This window comes from Entelurus aequoreus, linkage group LG08 (assembly GCF_033978785.1).
Source record: "Entelurus aequoreus isolate RoL-2023_Sb linkage group LG08, RoL_Eaeq_v1.1, whole genome shotgun sequence".
Lineage (NCBI taxonomy): Eukaryota > Metazoa > Chordata > Actinopteri > Syngnathiformes > Syngnathidae > Entelurus > Entelurus aequoreus.
In genome coordinates, this window is record NC_084738.1 from 32,753,008 (window position 1) to 32,772,438 (window position 19,431).

A 19,431-nucleotide genomic window follows, 5' to 3' on the forward strand; every position below is an offset into this window, starting at 1 on the left:
TGAAAGACAAAAATCCAGTGTTGTAAAGTCTGACATCAAACAGTACATAAATACTTGTTGACTTTAATTTATTATTCAATATACTGTACTAAAAATATTACCTCTAAATGTACAATAATCATTTCCCCTAAGCTATGGCTGAAAGGAAAAAGCATATTTATTTTGAAGGACACTAAACCCACAACGGGTCACATACTATAAAAATACCAAAAAAAATGGTTTTGTCAGTTAGTTAGAAACATTGCTAAAAGGTAAGGGTGGATTTTCAGGGGAATGTCCGAAATGGGATAAGGAGCATGTGATTAGATTTTGATTTTTTTTTTTTACTTTTGCAATTTATTCAAACATAAAAAAAGATGAAAACATCACATGTACAGTAAATATAAAATTTTACAGCCTTTGCTCAATACTTTGTTGATGCACCTTTGGCAGCAATTACAGCCTCAAGTCTTAAATACGATGCCACAAGCTTAATTGGCACACTTATTTTTGGGTAGTTTCGCCCATTCCTCTTTGCAGCACCTCTCAAGCTCCATCAGGTTGGATGGGAAGCATTGGTTTTCATCCAGGATGTCTCTGTACAGTGTTGCATTCATCTCTCCCTCTATCCTGACTGGTCTCCCAGTTCCTGCCGCTGGAAACCATCCCCACAGCATGATGCTGCCACCACCACGCTTCACTGTAAGGATGGTATTGGCCTGGTGATGAGCAGTGCCTGGTTTCCTCCAAACATAAAGCCTGGTATTCACGTCAAAGACTTCAATCTTTGTCTCATCAGACCAGATAATTTTGTTTCTCATGGTCTGAGAGTCTTTCAGGTGCATTTTGTCAAACTTTTACTAAGAACTATCTTCCGTCTGGCCACTATACCATACAGGCCTGATTGGTGGATTGTTGCAGAGATGGTTGTCCTTCTGGAAGGTTCTCCTCTCTCCACAGAGGAATACTGTATCTCTGACAGAGTGACCATCGGGTTCTTGGTCACCTCCCTGACTAGACTAAGATGAATGCAGCAATGTAAAGAGACATCCCAGATGAAAACCAACGCTTCCCATCCAACCTGATGGAGCTTCAGAGGTGCTGCAAAGTAGAATGGGCAAAATTGTCCAAAGATAGGTGTGCCAAGCTTGTGGCATCGTATTCAAAAAGACTTGAGGCTGTAATTCCTGCCAAAGGTGCATCAACAATGTATTGAGCAAAGGCTGTGAATACTTATGTACATGTGATTTTTTAGTTTGAATAAATTTACAAAATTAAAAAAGTTACTTTTCATACTGTCAATATAAGATATTGTTTGTAGAATTTTAATTTTGGAATAAGGCTTTAACATAAAATGTAGAAAATGTGAAGCGCTGCAAATAGTTTCCGGATTCACATGGAGTGCATATTATTAGTGGTCTACCTTCTGTCATACAATCCTGTTTATGTGTGTGCTTTTCCCATAAGACAACATCCTGAGGTTACTGGAGTCCAGGAAAGGTGAAAAAGAAACACAAGCTTTTGTGAAGAAACGAAGACAAAGAGAGAAACAGTCCAAGGAGGGAAGTCAACCATAACATACACACAATCACTTTATCTTCCAAAAATATACAATTTGCTTTAATGATCTTTACCAAAAAAAAACAACACAACTAAATCCATTGATAAGGAAAGACTGGTGTAGAATAAAATAACCTCTGTCCAGTTCACTTTTTGATGTTTTGTCTTACCAGTGCAATAGATTATGATGTAAATAATAAACTACAATGAAATGTCTGAAAGCATCACATGGTTCTCAACAAAGGCAGGTATAAAGAAACAAATGTGTACACAAGTCAACTGAGTATATTTACATTGATTGTGTTCATATGCATCCCTCTTCATGTTTCTACCTGAGTGCTTTACAGAGGATGCATGTTGTAGAGTTCAATCTAAATCTAAATAGTCACATTTTTATTTTGCTAAAAAACAAATTGAATAATCCTAGATGAGCACTACCTAATATGTTGGCCCCCTTTGGCTGTAGCAATTTACAATTTGTAACAGGATGGGACTATATATGAATTTTAAGGTGTGTTACATTATACCTGAAGACTACCTTTGATTATGTCAATAAATATGTACTAGTTTCTTCAGTCATTCATCCATTTACACATTTTGCCAAAAATGATGACACAGAAATGTATAAAAGTAGAAAAAGCAAATTAAATGAACATTTCTTACTCTTTGCGGAAATGTGGACAACTCTGAGACTATCCTTACAGACTACCACTTGATTAGGTACACTTGACCAATACAACGCACGTTATGAATTGTCATTTTACATAACGTGGGGCATTTTAGTGCACAAGTGTACCAGATAAAGTACACTTTCTTTCAGATATGGTCCACAGTTTGTGTGAAAGGAGCAACAAGTGCTGTTTGAGACGACAGTAAGTGGAGAAGATCAGTGTTGCTGGTCAATAATTAAATATATATATTGGTGTTCCCATTGTCAATACTGGAATGATTTGTCTTTCTTCCCACACAAAGAGCTTATTAATCACTCAAATTGCCAGGAATCAAGTGTGCTCATGTTACAAAGAGCAGGAAGGTTTGGGATGGTGGCAGAGATCCATGGCTGGTAGTTGTGGAATCAGGACGGGCTGACAGGTGTGCGGACTCTACGGTGGTCCCAGAGGTCAGGAGAGTTGTTGCTGCTTCTGCTGCTCCAGCGCTTGTTCGGGGCAGAGAGGACACTCCGTCGAGCTGGAGCACTTCTGGCACTGCAGTCCATGGCCGCATGACAAAGAGACCGAGCCCTGCTCGCCACAAGATATGCAACACTGCCTCTTTTTTTTGTACGCCACCTGGGGACAATGCAGAGGAACTGTCACTTTAACAAGGGAACGTTACACGTATAGCTCATTGACGCCTATTTTCAACTAATTTTTGGAAAAATATAAGACAATAGATATACATACTTATAAAATTGTGTTTTGAATATTAGTGAATTACCTCAAAATGACTCCTCTGCTGTTTGCTAACTTGCCCAAATTTAAAGCACCTTCAGCCACTTGTCAGTTTGCATGCATACTATAAAGCTCCCGATCCTGAATATACACATGAATTTGTCTAGGGATTGATAATGTACTCATATTGGGGTTACCTGCTCCACAGCGTGTAGGCAGCTGCACAGCTGTGCCTGCAGACTGAGCACAGACTCCAGGGGCAGTCTGTGTAACAGCTGGAGCTGGTGTAGTGCTCGATGGGGGTTTTCTCCGTTCCTTAGGGTCTCAAGCGCCTCCTCCAGGAGAGCAGCTTGTCTCTGTGCCTCCTCCTCCCCCTGCCTGCTTCTCTCCGCCTCCATGGCCAACCGCACTGCATGGGCGCGCGACTCCTCTGCGTCTGCTTTCAGTGTAGCCCAGGACTGCGTGACAAAAGGCAGGATATTATCCGTAACAGCCTAACATTCCACACAAAGCAACCAGCACAAACAAATTGTACAGTACATATGGTTGTACAAAATAAAATACACAAAGAGAGACGGAGAGAGATGCAACTGCAGTGGGACCCGTTAATGTTGGCGCCCCTCAGACTACGTGTCACGGTGACATGACCCAAACAACCATTGTTTGCACATTTACTTGTGACTTTGGTGAGAGACATAAAGAGAATGGGATTTTGAACCTTTTGAAAGCAATTCATAATTGTGCACTTTTTTTTTTATTCTTCTGTTGTCATATAAAAAATAAAATACAAATACAAATAAAAGATTTAGTACAAGGGCAAATGTTTCTGCCTGTGGCTAAAAACAAACAAACAAATAATCTAGCTTGCTTTGTAATGACCAGGAAGTTACGGTGTGCACATTGTACTTTGTAACTGGACACTAGTTATATTGTTTCATGATGTTTAGCGATCATAATCAAAGAGAGTTAAGACCAAAACCAAACCAAAAAATGTTGATATACAGATATAACCTATTTTGTTCTCCAATTTTTGATCTTGATGAAAGCAGTTAACCATGTATGTCAATGTCGACTTTTTTAAAATATTAAATTTTGCCCATCATTCACAATCATAAGAGACAAGAAAATACTTTTTTTTTTTTTGGATTCTAAAGATAAAAAAAAAACGCTTGTAAGGGATGATTCTCTGCATTTGACCCATCACCCTTAATCACCCCCTGGGAGGTGAGGGGAGCAGTACTTGATGCTGAGTGTCAAGCAGATATATATATACCGTATATATATATATATATGTATATATACTGTATAATGTAGTAACAGACACGTTTATAACAATATGTAATATCTTTAATACTTACCGTATATTTATTTCACTTTGTGCATTACCGGAACTTATTTCCTGGGCACATTGATTTCATTGCTCATAGCCACGCACTTCAACTTTACATGTGTGTTCTAATCATGGCAGATTTAGTAATAGACAACGAAGACGACTATTTTTGGACAAATGAGGATTCACAACCTTATCTTTTTGAAGCTGAATACACGCAGGATGAGCTACTGCCTCTAGAACCAAGCACAAAGAGAGGATGAAAGGTTGGAGCAGACGGAAGCTGAGAGTTAAGATCGACATGACTTGATGGTGTTACGTGGAGCTTGGAGCCAAACAATGCCAACAATGGAGTGCTCCTGCTGCACTGAGTGGCAGACAACGTTATTATGGATGAAAAAGTTTCTTGTATGTGGAGAGGAGGACACTGCTCGAAGAAACTGCATCACAACGAAAGACAAACTGTTCGTTCTAACAAACCCTGCAGTGGTAGAAACTTTTTTCCACCTACCAAAATCAACTGGAAACGTCCCACCGCTAGACCAAACGGATAACTGTCCATCGAGTGAGTCAATATAATATTGATCAGACCTGGGCAAAATACAGCCAGCGGGCAGTGTTTGCCTAGTAAGCTTTTCCACCAGGCCTGCCGTATATCTCCATATTATATTTTTAAACTTTTACCAGCTGCAAATATGATGTGCAGTGCAGTTTTTAAATTGCAGAAAGTCAAACTATACAGAGTATTCCAATGTTTGGAATCGGCGCTTTTGAGTGATAAACGGGTTATGTTTTACGGGTTACTTTTAATTTCAATCCGCCAGAAAACTTTTATTTAGGTAGAAATATTACATGACACAGAATAGCATGATCGTATTGTATAAACGATTTTTCATTGTCTTGTTGGTTAGACCAGATTTGAAGCTTAGCACTATTATTGTCAAGCCGCGAAACGGACGTGTGTGATTGGTATGAAAAAAGAGTTGACATGTTTTGACGAAAATCTCAGATAAAAGTGACTTTAGATTTCCTCTCTACCGTATTTGTTTCTGCTGATCTTGTATTCCTTCCTACTAAAGCAGTTTGAGAAACAATCTAATGCACTTAACTGTAATCCAAACACGGACGTGAAGGTTCTCCTCACTCTAAGCAGCAATGCTCGCTCAGCGTTCGCTCTAATAATGTCGTCTCACAGCGATTGAAGGTAAAATTGTCTTGTCCGGAGAACGACTTGGCTTTGGATCTGAGATTTCCATAAGGTCCCTCTTTCTTTGTGCAGTTCTGCAAGCTATTTTGAGCCTGCGGCTCAACAGTAACTGGATGCCATTACACATTTCCCCAACCTGCAGAACAGGCCGAGGGTCAAAAACGTTAGTCGCGTGTTAAAAAAAATTATCGCCGTTAAAGGAAATTACAGTTAACGCGTTATTATCGCGTTAACTTTGACAGTTCTAACAACTACATATACAGTCGAGCTACTTGTGTACAAACAAAACATGAAATGTGAGCTTATACTTAACACATACTGTAATATGATTGTTCATGTTTTTCAGTCAGTACAGATTGGTGTCCTATCGTATTGTCTTGTGGTAGACAAACTCAAAAGCCATTCAGATGCTGACGTAGAAAATAGCTTACCTTTTGCTTATGCCATAGCAGTGCGAGTGTCTCTGTGAGCAAGGCGATGTGTTACTACACTAGAAAAAATGTACTTCAGTGTTTGCTCTTACAATAACTATGTTGCTACAGCTTTGTTATTATACAGGTCACAGAACGAAAATCAAGTATTGTTGGTGGTTTTTGCAGTTGTCCCCAACCTTTTTGCAACTGCGGACTGGTCAACGCTTGAAAATTTGTCCCACAGCCCGGGGGGGATTTTTATTTATTTTTTTGTCATAAAAAAATACAATCATGTGTGCTTACGGATTGTATCCCTGCAGACTGTATTGATCTATATTGATATTTAATGTAGGAACCAGAAATATTAATAACGGAAAAAAACAACCCTTTTGTGCGAATGAGTGTGAATGAGTGTAAATGGGGGAGGGAGTTTTTTGGGGTTGCTGCACTAATTGTAAGTGTATCTTGTGTTTTTTATGATGATTTAATTTAAAAAAAATATATATATATATATATTTTTTTCTTTTGCGTCCCGGTACCAATCGATCCACGGACTGGTACCGAGCCGCGGCCCATTGGTTGGGGACCACTGGTTTTTGGATGCATTTTAGAGTGATTTAGAGGCAGAATGGATTGCGCCCATTAGCTGCATTGCTAGCCACTGTATTAGCGCACAGCCACATGGCTAATTACCGTATTTTTCGGACTATAAGTCGCAGTTTTTTTCATAGACTTATACTCAGGAGCAACTTATGTGTGAAATTATTAACACATTACCGTAAAATATCAAATAATATTATTTAGCTCATTCACGTAAGAGACTAGACGTATAAGATTTCATGGGATTTAGCGATTAGGAGTGACAGATTGTTTGGTAAACGTATAGCATATTCTATATGTTATAGTTATTTGAATGACTCTTACCATAATATGTTACGTTAACATACCAGGCACGTTCTCAGTTGGTTATTTATGCGTCATATAACGTACACTTATTCAGCCTGTTGTTCACTATTCTTTATTTATTTTAAATTGCCTTTCAAATGTCTATTCTTGATGTTGGGTTTTATCAAATACATTTCCCCAAAAAATGCGACTTATACTCCAGCGCAACTTATATATGTTTTTTTCCTTCTTTATTATGCATTTTCGGCCGGTGCGACTTATACTCCGGAGCGACTTATACTCCGAAAAATACGGTGTGTGTATATATATATATATATATATATACACACACAGTGTATATGCATGCTTTGGAGTCCCTGCCACGTAAGAAAATAACGTTTGCTTTGGTGCCCTTCTAACTTGCCTTGGTGCCCTAAAATATGAGCCCTCCTTTAAGGGAACACTTGCCTTGACCTTAAAAAGCTAAGATTCGAGCCCTGTCGCATTGAAGACGCCTTTGTTCGCTTGTCACTAGCAAATGACAACATGTGTTATCGCGATATAACCATAATATCAAAATCTCTATCGTCAACCAAATTTATATAATTGATAATGTTTATATTGCGCAACCCTGATACTATATATAGTATTGCAATATTTATAACCAATGTTGCTAAGCAATGCTCTCACTTCTATTTAATTTGACCTGATGGTTGCTGCTATTCATTGACATCCATTAATAGCTTGTTGTCTTCAAGTGGCACTACTACAAAATATCAGCTTGTTAATACCATTGATACTGTATAATTCCACTTAACAATAAATAAATGTTTCTACCTGAGCTGTGTGTCTCCAGCTGTGATCCCACTGCTTCAGCCCTCTGTGAGCCTCCTCCAGCTCCTGTTTGAGCCTGGTGGTCTCTGCACAGGGACCGGAGGGTAGCAAGGTAGGAGGGGTGCTGGGGGAGTCTTGGCCTGACGGAAAGTGCTCCCAGATGTTACTGCTCATGCCGTTAAGACCTATAATACAAATATCAGGTTCGATCCAATATTAAATCACATTGTCATTCACCTACAAACCTAAAGAGCTATGAGATGGTCCCAGGAAGGCGGTCTCCTGTTGACCAGGTTGTGACAGCTGAGTAGAGAAAAATGGAGAGGTGTGGGGTCTGATTGGCGGGGACGGTGAAGGTGAGCTAAAAGGAGCAGACGTGCTAAAGGATCCTGGGATGTTGACTGGGGCTGAGCTCCGAAGCTGGCTTCTTCCTGCGAAGGAAAACCATACCTTTCTGTAGTAATAAAACACGCTGCTAGGCGCAGTATTTGTGCTGTTAAGGTTTTCACACAATTACCTAGCATAACTCCCACACTCGGCAGAGAAGAGTTACTATCCAAACCTCTCTCCAATGCAGACACACCAAAATCATTCAGGTCAAGATCATCCAGTGCTGACTCTGAAACATGAAAAACCTTGGATTTTAATTTCTTATGCTATTTTGACACACAGATATGTACATCTTGACATACCAACAACTGACTCCACTGTCTCACTGGTGGGATAGAATGGCAATGCGTTGGCATTCATCCCTGATGCGATGCTGCTTCCCGGGGGTCCGGGAGGTGCAGGGCTGGGCGGAGTGGCAGCCAAACTGGAGGGGATGCTAGAGGATATACTTAAAGGGCTGCCCACTGGCAAACATACCAACAGATCCTGAAGGAGACACCATGCACAAATATATCACTTTATTCTTATCTTCACAAAATGTTTAAACTCACTTTTACACAACACTTACATTCACACCTATGGACAATTTAGGACTTCCAATTAACCTAACATGCAAGTTTTGGACACTGGGAGAAAGACGGTGCATCCTGCGTAAAAACATACAGGGAGATTGTGCAAACTCCACACAGAGAGGAGTTTAACACTATCTTTTGTCTGCGAGACTTACATGCTAACCACTGGGCCAATGTGCGACCCCCAAAAACGATTAATCCTAAGATTTTAACACGCCTAATGCGGCACAATTTTTAAAAACATGCCTCAAACTTGAAAAGCCCAACTGTCACTGGGGATGGGTATCGTTTACAATTTAACCGACACTAGGACAAAATTGGTACTAGAAAAACGGTGCCGGTGCTTAAACAGTGCCTGAACCGGTACTTTCAAAAAATGGAGAAAAAAACACAAAAAACTTTTTATTCCCATTGGATTTGGTGTAATTCAAGTTGAACAGACTAGTAATTGAAAAATAACTAAACAAAGAGAGCACGGTCTCCCAAGACAAAATTATTTGTGTTTTAGACATACTTGGCCAATAAAACTGATTCTGATTAAATGACATAATTATTGCAACAATACAGAGCGTAGGAAAGCAACTTGTGTGTTGTACTATTTATGCTCATAATTCCCGGGGTTTATGAATGCAACTTCGCTCACTGTAACTGTGATTGGTGCATAATAAGGAAGTGCTGTGCTGTTGTTGCTTACTGGCTAGCTTAGGTTGGCTGTGGTGCCAGCGGTGTTATGAGGGCTGCTGTTTCAGCGAGGTAAAGTTGGCATTAAAGTTTTAAAAAAGCGTCAGACTGTGTGCTCCTGTCAGGACGTTACATTACTTACTAGACGCTACTTGCACAATATAATCACCAGATTGCTGAGACTGCATTCACTTAGTACCAAAATGAAGCACCGGTAACCGGATATTTGGTAAATAAAAGAAATGCATAGTATATAATAACAATAATGAGAATGTATCAATCTGTACTGTTATTTGGCACCCTGTTTATACTTTTAGTTACACTTTCAGTTCCAACATACACTGCAGCTACTCTGAGTCGACCTTTGCGCCTGCCTTAGACACACCATTAGGATCATTTGAATGAATTAGACAAATAAACTTTATTGATCCACAAGGGAAATTGTTCAATTAGTATGCTCACAAACATGATAACTATGTTCTAACGTGATATTCTGCGTTTAACAGCGGATTCTGTTTTGTTGGCCAATTAAGTGACTCTGCCATAGTCGAAATTGAAATCACAATTTGATTAATTGTCCAACCCTACTGTCTAGATTATCAATACTTTTCATAGTTGTGTACTGACATACATGGATCAATCTGCACTTGGGTTGAAGAAGTGATTGGGATGTTATGGTTCAGTGTTTTCTCTACTCAGAGTCAGTGGCCTTCTCGAGCTTGCTTTACAAAACAAGACGACAAAAATAAGATAATCTGACTACTTTCTACAATATAAAAGAAAATGATGCACACTCATCAGGTCTCATCCTGGCAGAGATACACCTTGTCAGTTTTAGCAATTTTTAAGACCAATGCTCCCAAAACTGACCAAAACTCCCGACGGTTAGTATTACCGTTTTAAATTAAAATGATGGAAAAACTGTGATTGATAATTGCATTTTGATAAACTCCCAGACTGACTGGCGCCAGCTTGCTATCTTATATGCTAACATGAACACAAGAGACACATTTCTTGCCCCATTAAGAAACTTAAATAAACACATTGCTGTCTGAGGAACATAGATATTCAGTTGTGCACACCGAACATTAAAGCTGTGCTCTCTTAGTACAGTGTGATCATTCTATACTCAGAGGAATACGAGACAGAGGTGTTTTTACACTGCGTTCTAGGACAGCTGAACAGTCGGACGCCACAACGCCCGCCAGAAATTATAAATAATAATAGATTTTATTTGTGACACTCTTTTCTTTTAAATAAAGTGGTACAGTACAAACCAATATTTAAAAAAAGAAGACAAAGTCAATCAGTAAAGTAAAAGACATACAAAACATGCAAAATATTGGGTTTTCTAACAGTGTGTCTATTTATTTTAGTTAATCAAAAAATTGCTTGGTCAAAAGATTTCAGTCTGTTTACAAGTATTTTTGAGCACATTCAACAATACCGCTATAATAATGATAAGTGTGATAATTTCCGTCACGGCAACCATGATAAGACATTTTTACACAAGCAATACCAGCATTTATTAAAAAACACTATAACTGGAGTGCTGTCCCGTACCTTTCTACACCATTGTTTACCATTAATTAATTCACATTTGACTTGTTTGCTACATTATGTGCATGAGCTTAGTGTTCAGTGGGCGAGTAAAACATTGTTTTTGAATTGATTAATTATTTTCTTTCTTTTTATATTTTTTTCTTAACCAAGTCCTCCATCAACTGTACTTTCAGGACCTTCCATAAGGAACGGCAGATTTGAGGTTTTAAAACAAGACACTGAGAAGTCTAATAATAATGATTAAAATATTTGATAAAATGGTGTGATATTTTAAATTTTGAACTTAAGCACTTGGCCCTGCATGTGTGCAAAAATGGTTGCAGAGAATCACAAGTTCTATTTTAAGCAAGGAAATCATGATTCACATTTTTTGAAGACTCACACAAACCTAATTTTTATGTGCAAATTAAGAAGGTGGATGCGGCAAATGATTTAATTCTACCTGTTTGCTTTGTACTAGTGTCATCTCTCTGCTACGCTGTTCAAGAGCAAAACTCCTTTGCTTGGCCTGAAAATACAGCAAACAAACAAACCAGCATCAGATATAACAATTCCCAAGATGCGTTTTTTTTTTTTTTAAATTCACATCTCACCTGATCCTCCCTTTCAAATCCAGGTGCCCTGCCATAGCCTCCCTCTCTTGCCCAGGGCGACAAAGGCTCGCCGCCATCTCTTATGGCCTCACACAGAGTAAGCACGTTACCTAGCAGTCCTTGCTCAGCTCCACGTGACCCAGCCAAGGGTGAGAAGGGGTCAGCGACATGACCAAGCCCTAAATTGTGTGCACTTGTGTCCACCTCTTCTTCGAAACCAGGATCTGGAGGTCGTGGAGGTGGGGGGGAGCTGGGAGAGTTGAATGATGGTTTCTCGAGGACCATGGGCTCTAGAGTGTGTTTAAAAAAATAAAATAAACAGAAAGTTGTGTTTTGTGGTACCACTAGAGGATGTGTTACTTACTCTCAACATGTGCGAAAGCACAGAAAGGGCCTCTGGGACAGCTGCCGCACTGTTGCATGTCATTACACTTAGTGGACTGATAAATCTGTGAGAACAAATCAACACCACCGTTAAAGAGTGATGTGTCCATGTTTATACACCGTGTGTTTGAGATGTACCTCCGGGTGGAACTGTTGTTCCGTCCTCGTGTGGCAATACTGGCATCCCTCGGCACCCTCACATTTGCTAGGATCTCCCCACTCCTCACTCTGCTTCACAGCTGGACACGGCAACGCTCTGAGGGTGCAATGGCAAGCGACAACATTATAGAGCACAGTGGTAATCGACTAAGGATAGCTTCCTGCATTACTTTGGTTTTTTCACACCTGTATTTGTACTTGTGTGGGCTACGCCGCCTGTCTTTGCTGTTATGGTAATATGGACAGGCGTAACCTTGACGACACAGGCGGGGTGGCTTCTTACAGAGCTCCGTCTTGTAGTGGGACAGCACGTAGTTGTTATCTAAAGAGACACAAAGCAACAGAAAAAAGGAGAAGGCAAATAGTAAAATTAATATAACTCATATCAAAATAACACATGAAAAACAAATAATATATGTATTTTGTAATTTTTTTTTGTATTTGTTTGTTTGAAGGACAATGTGCAGTTACATTAAAAAGATGGCTGCACAAGATTTAGCACCATGTTAATTTCCATCTGTAGTCCTTTTATGGTGCATCTAACATCCACAATTAAATTACACAGGATTGAAAATACACAATATTAAAATTACATAATGATAAACACTTTAAAATATAAGTACAATACATACAGGGTATGTGAATTACAAATCAGTGGGCGGTCAAGTTACAGTATTTTAGCAGCTTCACTTAAAGTGCAGAAGTATATAAAGTGCAGCACTTTTTATCAAAGTGCACATACAGTGCAGTAGCCATCAGATGATACCCATACGGGTATCAAATACCCCATTGATATTGCATACATAAATATTGTGTGTGTAATATATATATATATACACAAACACACACACATACATATATATACACACACACACACACTTATATACAGTCATGGCCAAAAATATTGGCACCCCTGCATTTCTGTCAGATAATGCACCACTTCTCCCAGAAAATTGTTGAAATTACAAATGCTTTGGTATTCACATGTTTATTTCTCCAGCATGGCATTATAAAATCTGAGGACTACCAAATAATTTTGGGGCATAATGTAGGGCCCAGTGTCAGAAATCTGGGTCTCTGTCAGAGGTCATGGGTCTTCCAACAGGACAACGACCCAAAGCATACTTCAAAAAGCACACAAAAATGGCTTAAGACAAAGCGCAGGAGAGTTCTGAAGTGGCCATCAATGAAACTGGCTCTAAATCCTATAGAACATCTGTGGAGATATCTAAAAACAGCAGTTGGGAGAAAGCACCCTTCAAATCTGAGAGACCTGAAGCAGTTTGCAAAAGAAGAGTGGTCCAAAATTCCAGTAGCAAAGTGTAAGAAACTCATTGATGGTTACAGGAAGCGATTTATTTCAGTTATTTTTTTAAGGGTGTGCTACCAAATATTAAGTTGAGGGTGCCGATAATTTTGTTTAGGGATGTCCGATAATATCGGACTGACGATATTATCGGCCGATAAATGCTTTAAAAAGGTAATATCGGAAATTATCGGTATCGGTTTCAAAATTATCGGTATCGGTTTCAAAAAGTCAAATGTATGACTTTTTAAAACGCCGCTGTGTACACGGACATAGGAAGAGGTACAGAGCGCCAATAAACCTTAAAGGCACTTCCTTTGCGTGCCGGCCCAGTCACATTTTATCTACGGCTTTTCACACACACAAGTGAATGCAAGTATACTTGGTCAATAGCCATACAGGTCACACTGAGGGTGCCCGTATAAACAACTTTAACACTGTTATAAATATGCGCCACACTGTTAACCCACACCAAACAAGAATGACAAACACATTTCGGGAGAACATCCGCACCGTAACACAACAGAACAAATACCCAGAACCCCTTGCAGCACTAACTCTTCCGGGACGCTACAATATACACCCCGGCTACCCCCTACCCACCCCCACACAACTCAACCCCGCCCCACCCCATCCCCGCCCACCTCAACCTCCTCATACTCTCTTAGGGAGAGCATGTCCTAAATTCCAAGCTGCTGTTTTGAGGCATGTTAAAACAAATAATGCACTTTGTGAAAACCTTGTTACATTGTTTAATGCATCCAGCGGGGCATCACAACAAAATTAGGCATAATAATGTGTTAATTCCACGACTGTATATATCGGTATCTGTAATTAAGAGCTGGACAATATCGGAATATCGGCAAAAAAGCTATTATCGGACATCTGTAATTTTGTCCAGTCCATTTTTGGAGTTCTGTGTAAAATAATATCAGATTTGGCTTTTTTGTGTTGTTCCAATGCAAGCAAAAGAAATAAACATGTGAATACCAAAGCATTTGTAATTTCAACAATTTTCTGGGAGAAGTGGTGCATTATCTGAGAGAAATGCAGGGGTGTCAAAATAGTAACGACACATTTAACCTGAAACAAAAAAATAATTATTTATATATATATATATATATATATATATATATATATATATATATATATATATATATATATATATATATATATATATATATATATACACACTACCGTTCAAAAGTTTGGGGTGACCCAAACAATTTTGTGGAATAGTCTTCATTTCTAAGAACAAGAATAGACTGTCGAGTTTCAGATGAAAGTTTTCTTTTTCTGGGCATTTTGAGCGTTTAATTGACCCCACAAATGTGATGCTCCAGAAACTCAATCTGCTCAAAGGAAGGTCAGTTTTGTAGCTTCTGTAACGAGCTAAACTGTTTTCAGATGTGTGAACAGGATTGCACAAGGGTTTTCTAATCATCAATTAGCCTTCTGAGCCAATGAGCAAACATATTGTACCATTAGAACACTGGAGTGATAGTTGCTGGAAATGGGCCTCTATACACCTATGTAGATATTGCACCAAAAACCAGACATTTGCAGCTAGAATAGTCATTTACCACATTAGCAATGTATAGAGTGTATTTCTTTAAAGTTAAGACTAGTTTAAAGTTATCTTCATTGAAAAGTACAGTGCTTTTCCTTCAAAAATAAGGACATTTCAATGTGACCCCAAACTTTTGAACGGTAGTATATATATATATATATATATAGAGAGGGAGAGAGCGAAGGAGATCGAGAGATAGAGAGAGAGAGAAGTTCACTTTGCATGCAATGTTTTGTTGAAGCAAAATGGTAATTGTTTAATCAGCATGGCATATCTTGACTTAACAATATTTCCACACTCTTCTACACAACATTTGTTTGATTACACGACAGACATATTTTGTTAAATTAGAGGTTTTGCCAGTGTCATGCTGAAAATTCTCTTCAGCAGAGGTTTTGGGCTGAAATATACTGCTATTTACAAAATGTCATGCTGACTAATAGTGCAGATGAAGAAATGTTTGACATTGTTGTGAGATATACCTTGCCAGTTTGGTTCTTCACTTAGTATCTTCTCTATAAGGGCCGTACTTGCTGCCTGGCCTGACTGTGCATCTCCACCGGCTCCTTCTGTCGGTCCAGAGCCACCTTGAGACTCCATCATTTGAACTTCCCTGTAAAACAAGACACAATGTTAATACCTTCCTATCACCACATACATATTTATTTTGTAATATTGCTTATTTTGTACACCTGATATCATACACAGGGCTGCGCAAGTCGTGTGATCCATGTGCAAAGGCACAATGGGGGCCATTCTTGCTGCAGTGGCCTTTTGTATCTGTTTCATGGATACATGAGCCTGTCTTATAGTAGCGCAGGTGGTATCTTCGCTCTGTGTCCCCTGCTGTCCGATGTAGAAATGCACACCTGGGGGGATGCAGATGTAACAACAAAACAGTAATTTCATCTTCCGCCATACAAATTGTGAATTTTTCCTGTCGCTAATAGCAAAAGGTACAGTTGGGATTATTAGCACACTAAAACTTAATTAGCATGTTCAATGCATTGTTCTTTGAACCAGGATCCTTCACATTTGTATTTTCCCCTTTAATTGGGCTCCTTTTTGAAGACAACATAGTGCAAGACAGGCAACGTTCAGATGGTAATGTTATTCCAATGACACATCAGCCACTACTCTTCTTACAATTGCAAGGGGGGCCTTTCTTCAATCACTACTTTATCTACTGAATAGATCACTTATCTCAGCAATTGTGTGACACAATAGGTACATTTTTAGGATTAAATGTATCGTTTGCAGCGTCTAAAAACTGTGTCAGCTTTTACTCTCACACCAACACCACAAAAGAGTTACATTATCCCCATACACAATTTTAAATCCTTTTGAAACTACAAATGCGTGGTCGTCGACAACCACAATATCGAGGTGTGTTTTCAGGAGAAATCAAAATGTAATGCAGATTAAACTGAGTTGGCATTAATCTTCGAGTCTACTATGGGTGCTATGAGTCGCAAAGACTCTCAAACTACGTTAAGGTGGCAGTTTCCCCCTTACTCGTCTCCATCAGGACAGGTCCCCGATCCTTCGTCAAATTTGGTACAGTAAACATCTGGACTGTAGTTGAAGGTTCCGTCCCGTCTGCGCATGGGCCTGCGGCGCCGCTGGTTCAGGAAGTGCCAGTGAAAACAGGAAAAGGGTCTGTGTTGTGTACATTTGTGCTGTACAAACAGCGGGCACTGCTCTGTTCGGAACTCCTTCAAGTACCTGAGGGGGAAGAACCAACAAAACAAACATTACATAACCATATTACTTAATGAATGGATAAGACAGGGTGTGTAGCATTTAAACAAATATTACATACTTCCTACCTGTCTTGTACACTTTTTACGTTGCATTCCATCCTAATGTAAATTGTTTATTTTTGTTATATTGCTAATCTAGCAGTGTGTAACGTTAGACCCTATTTTAAGATGATCACTTAATAGTTTGTAGTCAAAACAGAGCCATTCGTAAGGACGCACATTCCATTACTGTCTACGCTATACTGTAAACTACGACACGTGTGTGCGCGTATGTATCAGGCTAGTTTATTTGGCTAAACTGGCTGTCTTCACGTACGTGTAGTGTTGAGGTTTCTCGGGCTGAATGTTCAACACAGTTGCGGGAGATGTCGAGCCCCCCACGGACGAAGACGAAGAGGACGACGAGTGTGCCCCGGAGGTCGTCGCTGCTGAAGATAATGGGAGCTGGGGCTGCGCTTTAGACATTTTAACCGTCGGAAGAGTCACAACAACTAGCTTGTTTTTAGCAAAAGAGGCTAGCTAGCCGAGTTAGCTTCGAAATCCGCATTCTGCAACGCTTTGAGTCTGCGCGAGGCAGCAGGAAGTAGTACGGGTGCTGCGTTCAGGTCATTTGGGGATTGTTGTAATTTTGAGGCCCAGTTAGATTACATCGTTTGTTAATGATACTTTACAACAGTGGTTCTTAACCTGGGTTCGATCGAACCCTAGGGCAGTGGTTCTCAACCTTTTTTCAGTGACGTACCCCTGTGAACATTTTTTAAATTCAAGTACCCCCTAATCAGAGCAAAGCATTTTTGGTTGAAAAAAAGAGATAAAGAAGTAAAATACAGCACTATGTCATCAGTTTCTGATTCATTAAATTGTATAACAGTGCAAAATATTGCTCATTTGTAGTGGTCTTTCTTGAACTATTTGGAAAAAAAGATATAAAAATAACTAAAAACTTGTTGAAAAATAAACAAGTGATTCAATTATAAATAAAGATTTCTAATCATAGAAGTAATCATCAACTTAAAGTGCCCTCTTTGGGGATTGTAATAGAGATCCATCTGGATTCATGAACTTAATTCTAAACATTTCTTCACAAAAAAAGAAATCTTTAACATCAATATTTATGGAAGATGTCCACAGAAAATCTAGCTGTCAACACTTGCATTGTTGCATTTCTTTTCACAGTTCTTTTTGACAGACATTTTAGTGAGGGCCAAACCATCATGGCATGGGGGAAACTCTGGGTTTATGGTAATAAACGGCGTGGCGAAGTTGGTAGCGTGGCCGTGTCAGCAATCGGAGGGTTGCTGGTTACTGGGGTTCAATCCCCCCCCCTTCTACCATCCTAGTCACGTCCGTTATGTCCTTGGGCAAGACACTTCACCCTTGCTCCTGATGGCTGCTGGTTAGCGCCTTGCATGGCAGCTCCCGCCATCAGTGTGTGAATGGGTGAATGTGGAAATACTGTCAAAGCGCTTTGAGTACCTTGAAGGTAGAAAAGCGCTATACAAGTATAACCCATTTATCATTTATTATTGAATGAATGGAATAGCCTACTTGATTTGATGTTCAGTTTATGAACTTACATTCATATTTTGTTGAAGTATTATTCAATAAATATATTTATAAAGGATTTTTGAATTGTTGCTATTTTTAGAATATTAAAAAAAAATCTCACATACCCCTTGGCATACCTTCAAGTACCCCCAGGGGTACGCATACCCCCATTTGAGAACCACTGCCCTAGGGGTTCGGTGAGTCGGCCTCAGGGGTTTGGCGGAGGTCAAAACACACCCAACTCATCGTGTAAATACAAACTTCTCCTTATCGGCATATTACGTATATACGGCAACAGCTGACAGGTTTGCAGGTGTGTAATTTGTTGTGAGTTTATGCACTGTGTTGGTTTTGTTGTTTGAACAAGGTGATGTTCATGCACGGTTCATTTTATGCACCAGTAAAAAAAACATGGTAACACTTTAGTATGGGGAACATCCATCCATCCATTTTCTACCGCTTGTCCCGTTTGGGGTCGCGGGGGTGCATGGAGCCTATCTCAGCTGCATTCGGGCGGAAGGCGGGGTACACCCTGGACAAGTCGCCACCTCATCACAGGGCCAACACAGATAGACAGAACATATTCACCATTAATTAGTTGCTTATTAACATGTAAATTAGTAACATATTGGCTCTTAACTAGTCATTATTAAGTACTTATTAATGCCTTATTCGGCATGGCCTTATTATAACCCTAACCAAATAACTCTAAATTAAGTCTTTATTACATAGAATATGTTCCCCTAGTGTCCAAATAACTGTAAATTAAATCTTTGTTACTTAGAATATGTTCCCCATACTAAAGTGTTACCAAAAAATATAACTTTGTCTTGAATTTGAATAAAAAAAAAAAAGTTTATTTTTCACTAAAGAAGGGTTCGGTGAATGCGCATATGAAACTGGTGGGGTTCGGTACCTCCAACAAGGTTAAGAACCATTGCTTTACAAGGTATATTCGTAGGTGAAATGATAATTTACATCAATTACACGTATGTGCGTTTTGTCTGAAATAATTTAAACGCCCACATCTTTGTGATACTATTCGGACATTGGATCGGGCCTTTATAATAAAATGTATGACCTTTTTTTTTTTTTTAATATTATAAACCTTTATTTATAATACGCCACATTAACATACAATCAAGAAATAATAATAAACAAACAAAGTACAGAAACAGTACAAAAACAGTACAAAACAGCACCAAGGGTGTTGTAAACTCAATAAAGTAACTAAAATAGAATGCAAAATATATATATGTAACAAAATGAAGCCATATAGGCTCACACAAGTTCCGTAAATAAT

At 39.1% G+C, this 19,431-nt stretch overlaps 2 protein-coding genes across 6 annotated transcripts in view; one reads left to right on the plus strand and one right to left on the minus strand.

The window, feature by feature from the left end:
- unc13d (unc-13 homolog D (C. elegans)) overlaps positions 1–2,271 on the plus strand; it is a 48,715-nt gene extending 46,444 nt beyond the window's left edge. For 2 of the 4 annotated variants that reach the window (XM_062056275.1, XM_062056276.1), the window contains exon 34: positions 1,447–2,270. In XM_062056275.1, the coding sequence (XP_061912259.1) occupies positions 1,447–1,556 (110 nt within the window). In that variant the 3' untranslated portion in view covers positions 1,557–2,270. Of the gene's footprint in view, positions 1–1,446 lie in introns of all 4 variants that reach the window. The other 2 variants (XM_062056278.1, XM_062056277.1) reach the window with 2 other exon arrangements.
- On the minus strand, positions 1,556–17,177 carry unk (unk zinc finger). 2 transcript variants are annotated; one of them, XM_062056279.1, is made up of 15 exons: positions 16,897–17,177; positions 16,333–16,542; positions 15,510–15,686; positions 15,300–15,430; positions 12,128–12,263; positions 11,921–12,038; positions 11,763–11,847; positions 11,399–11,688; positions 11,248–11,313; positions 8,292–8,475; positions 8,117–8,218; positions 7,845–8,030; positions 7,603–7,784; positions 3,128–3,388; positions 1,556–2,828 (listed from the first exon to the last, which is right to left on the minus strand). In XM_062056279.1, exons 1-15 carry the CDS (start codon positions 17,043–17,045, stop codon positions 2,661–2,663), a joined length of 2,445 nt encoding a protein of 814 aa, XP_061912263.1. In that variant the 5' UTR covers positions 17,046–17,177; the 3' UTR covers positions 1,556–2,660. The 2 variants fall into 2 exon arrangements, with proteins under 2 accessions (XP_061912263.1, XP_061912264.1); XM_062056280.1 differs by lacking the exon at positions 16,897–17,177 and adding an exon at positions 16,647–16,888.
- Between the last annotated feature and the right edge of the window lie 2,254 nt (positions 17,178–19,431).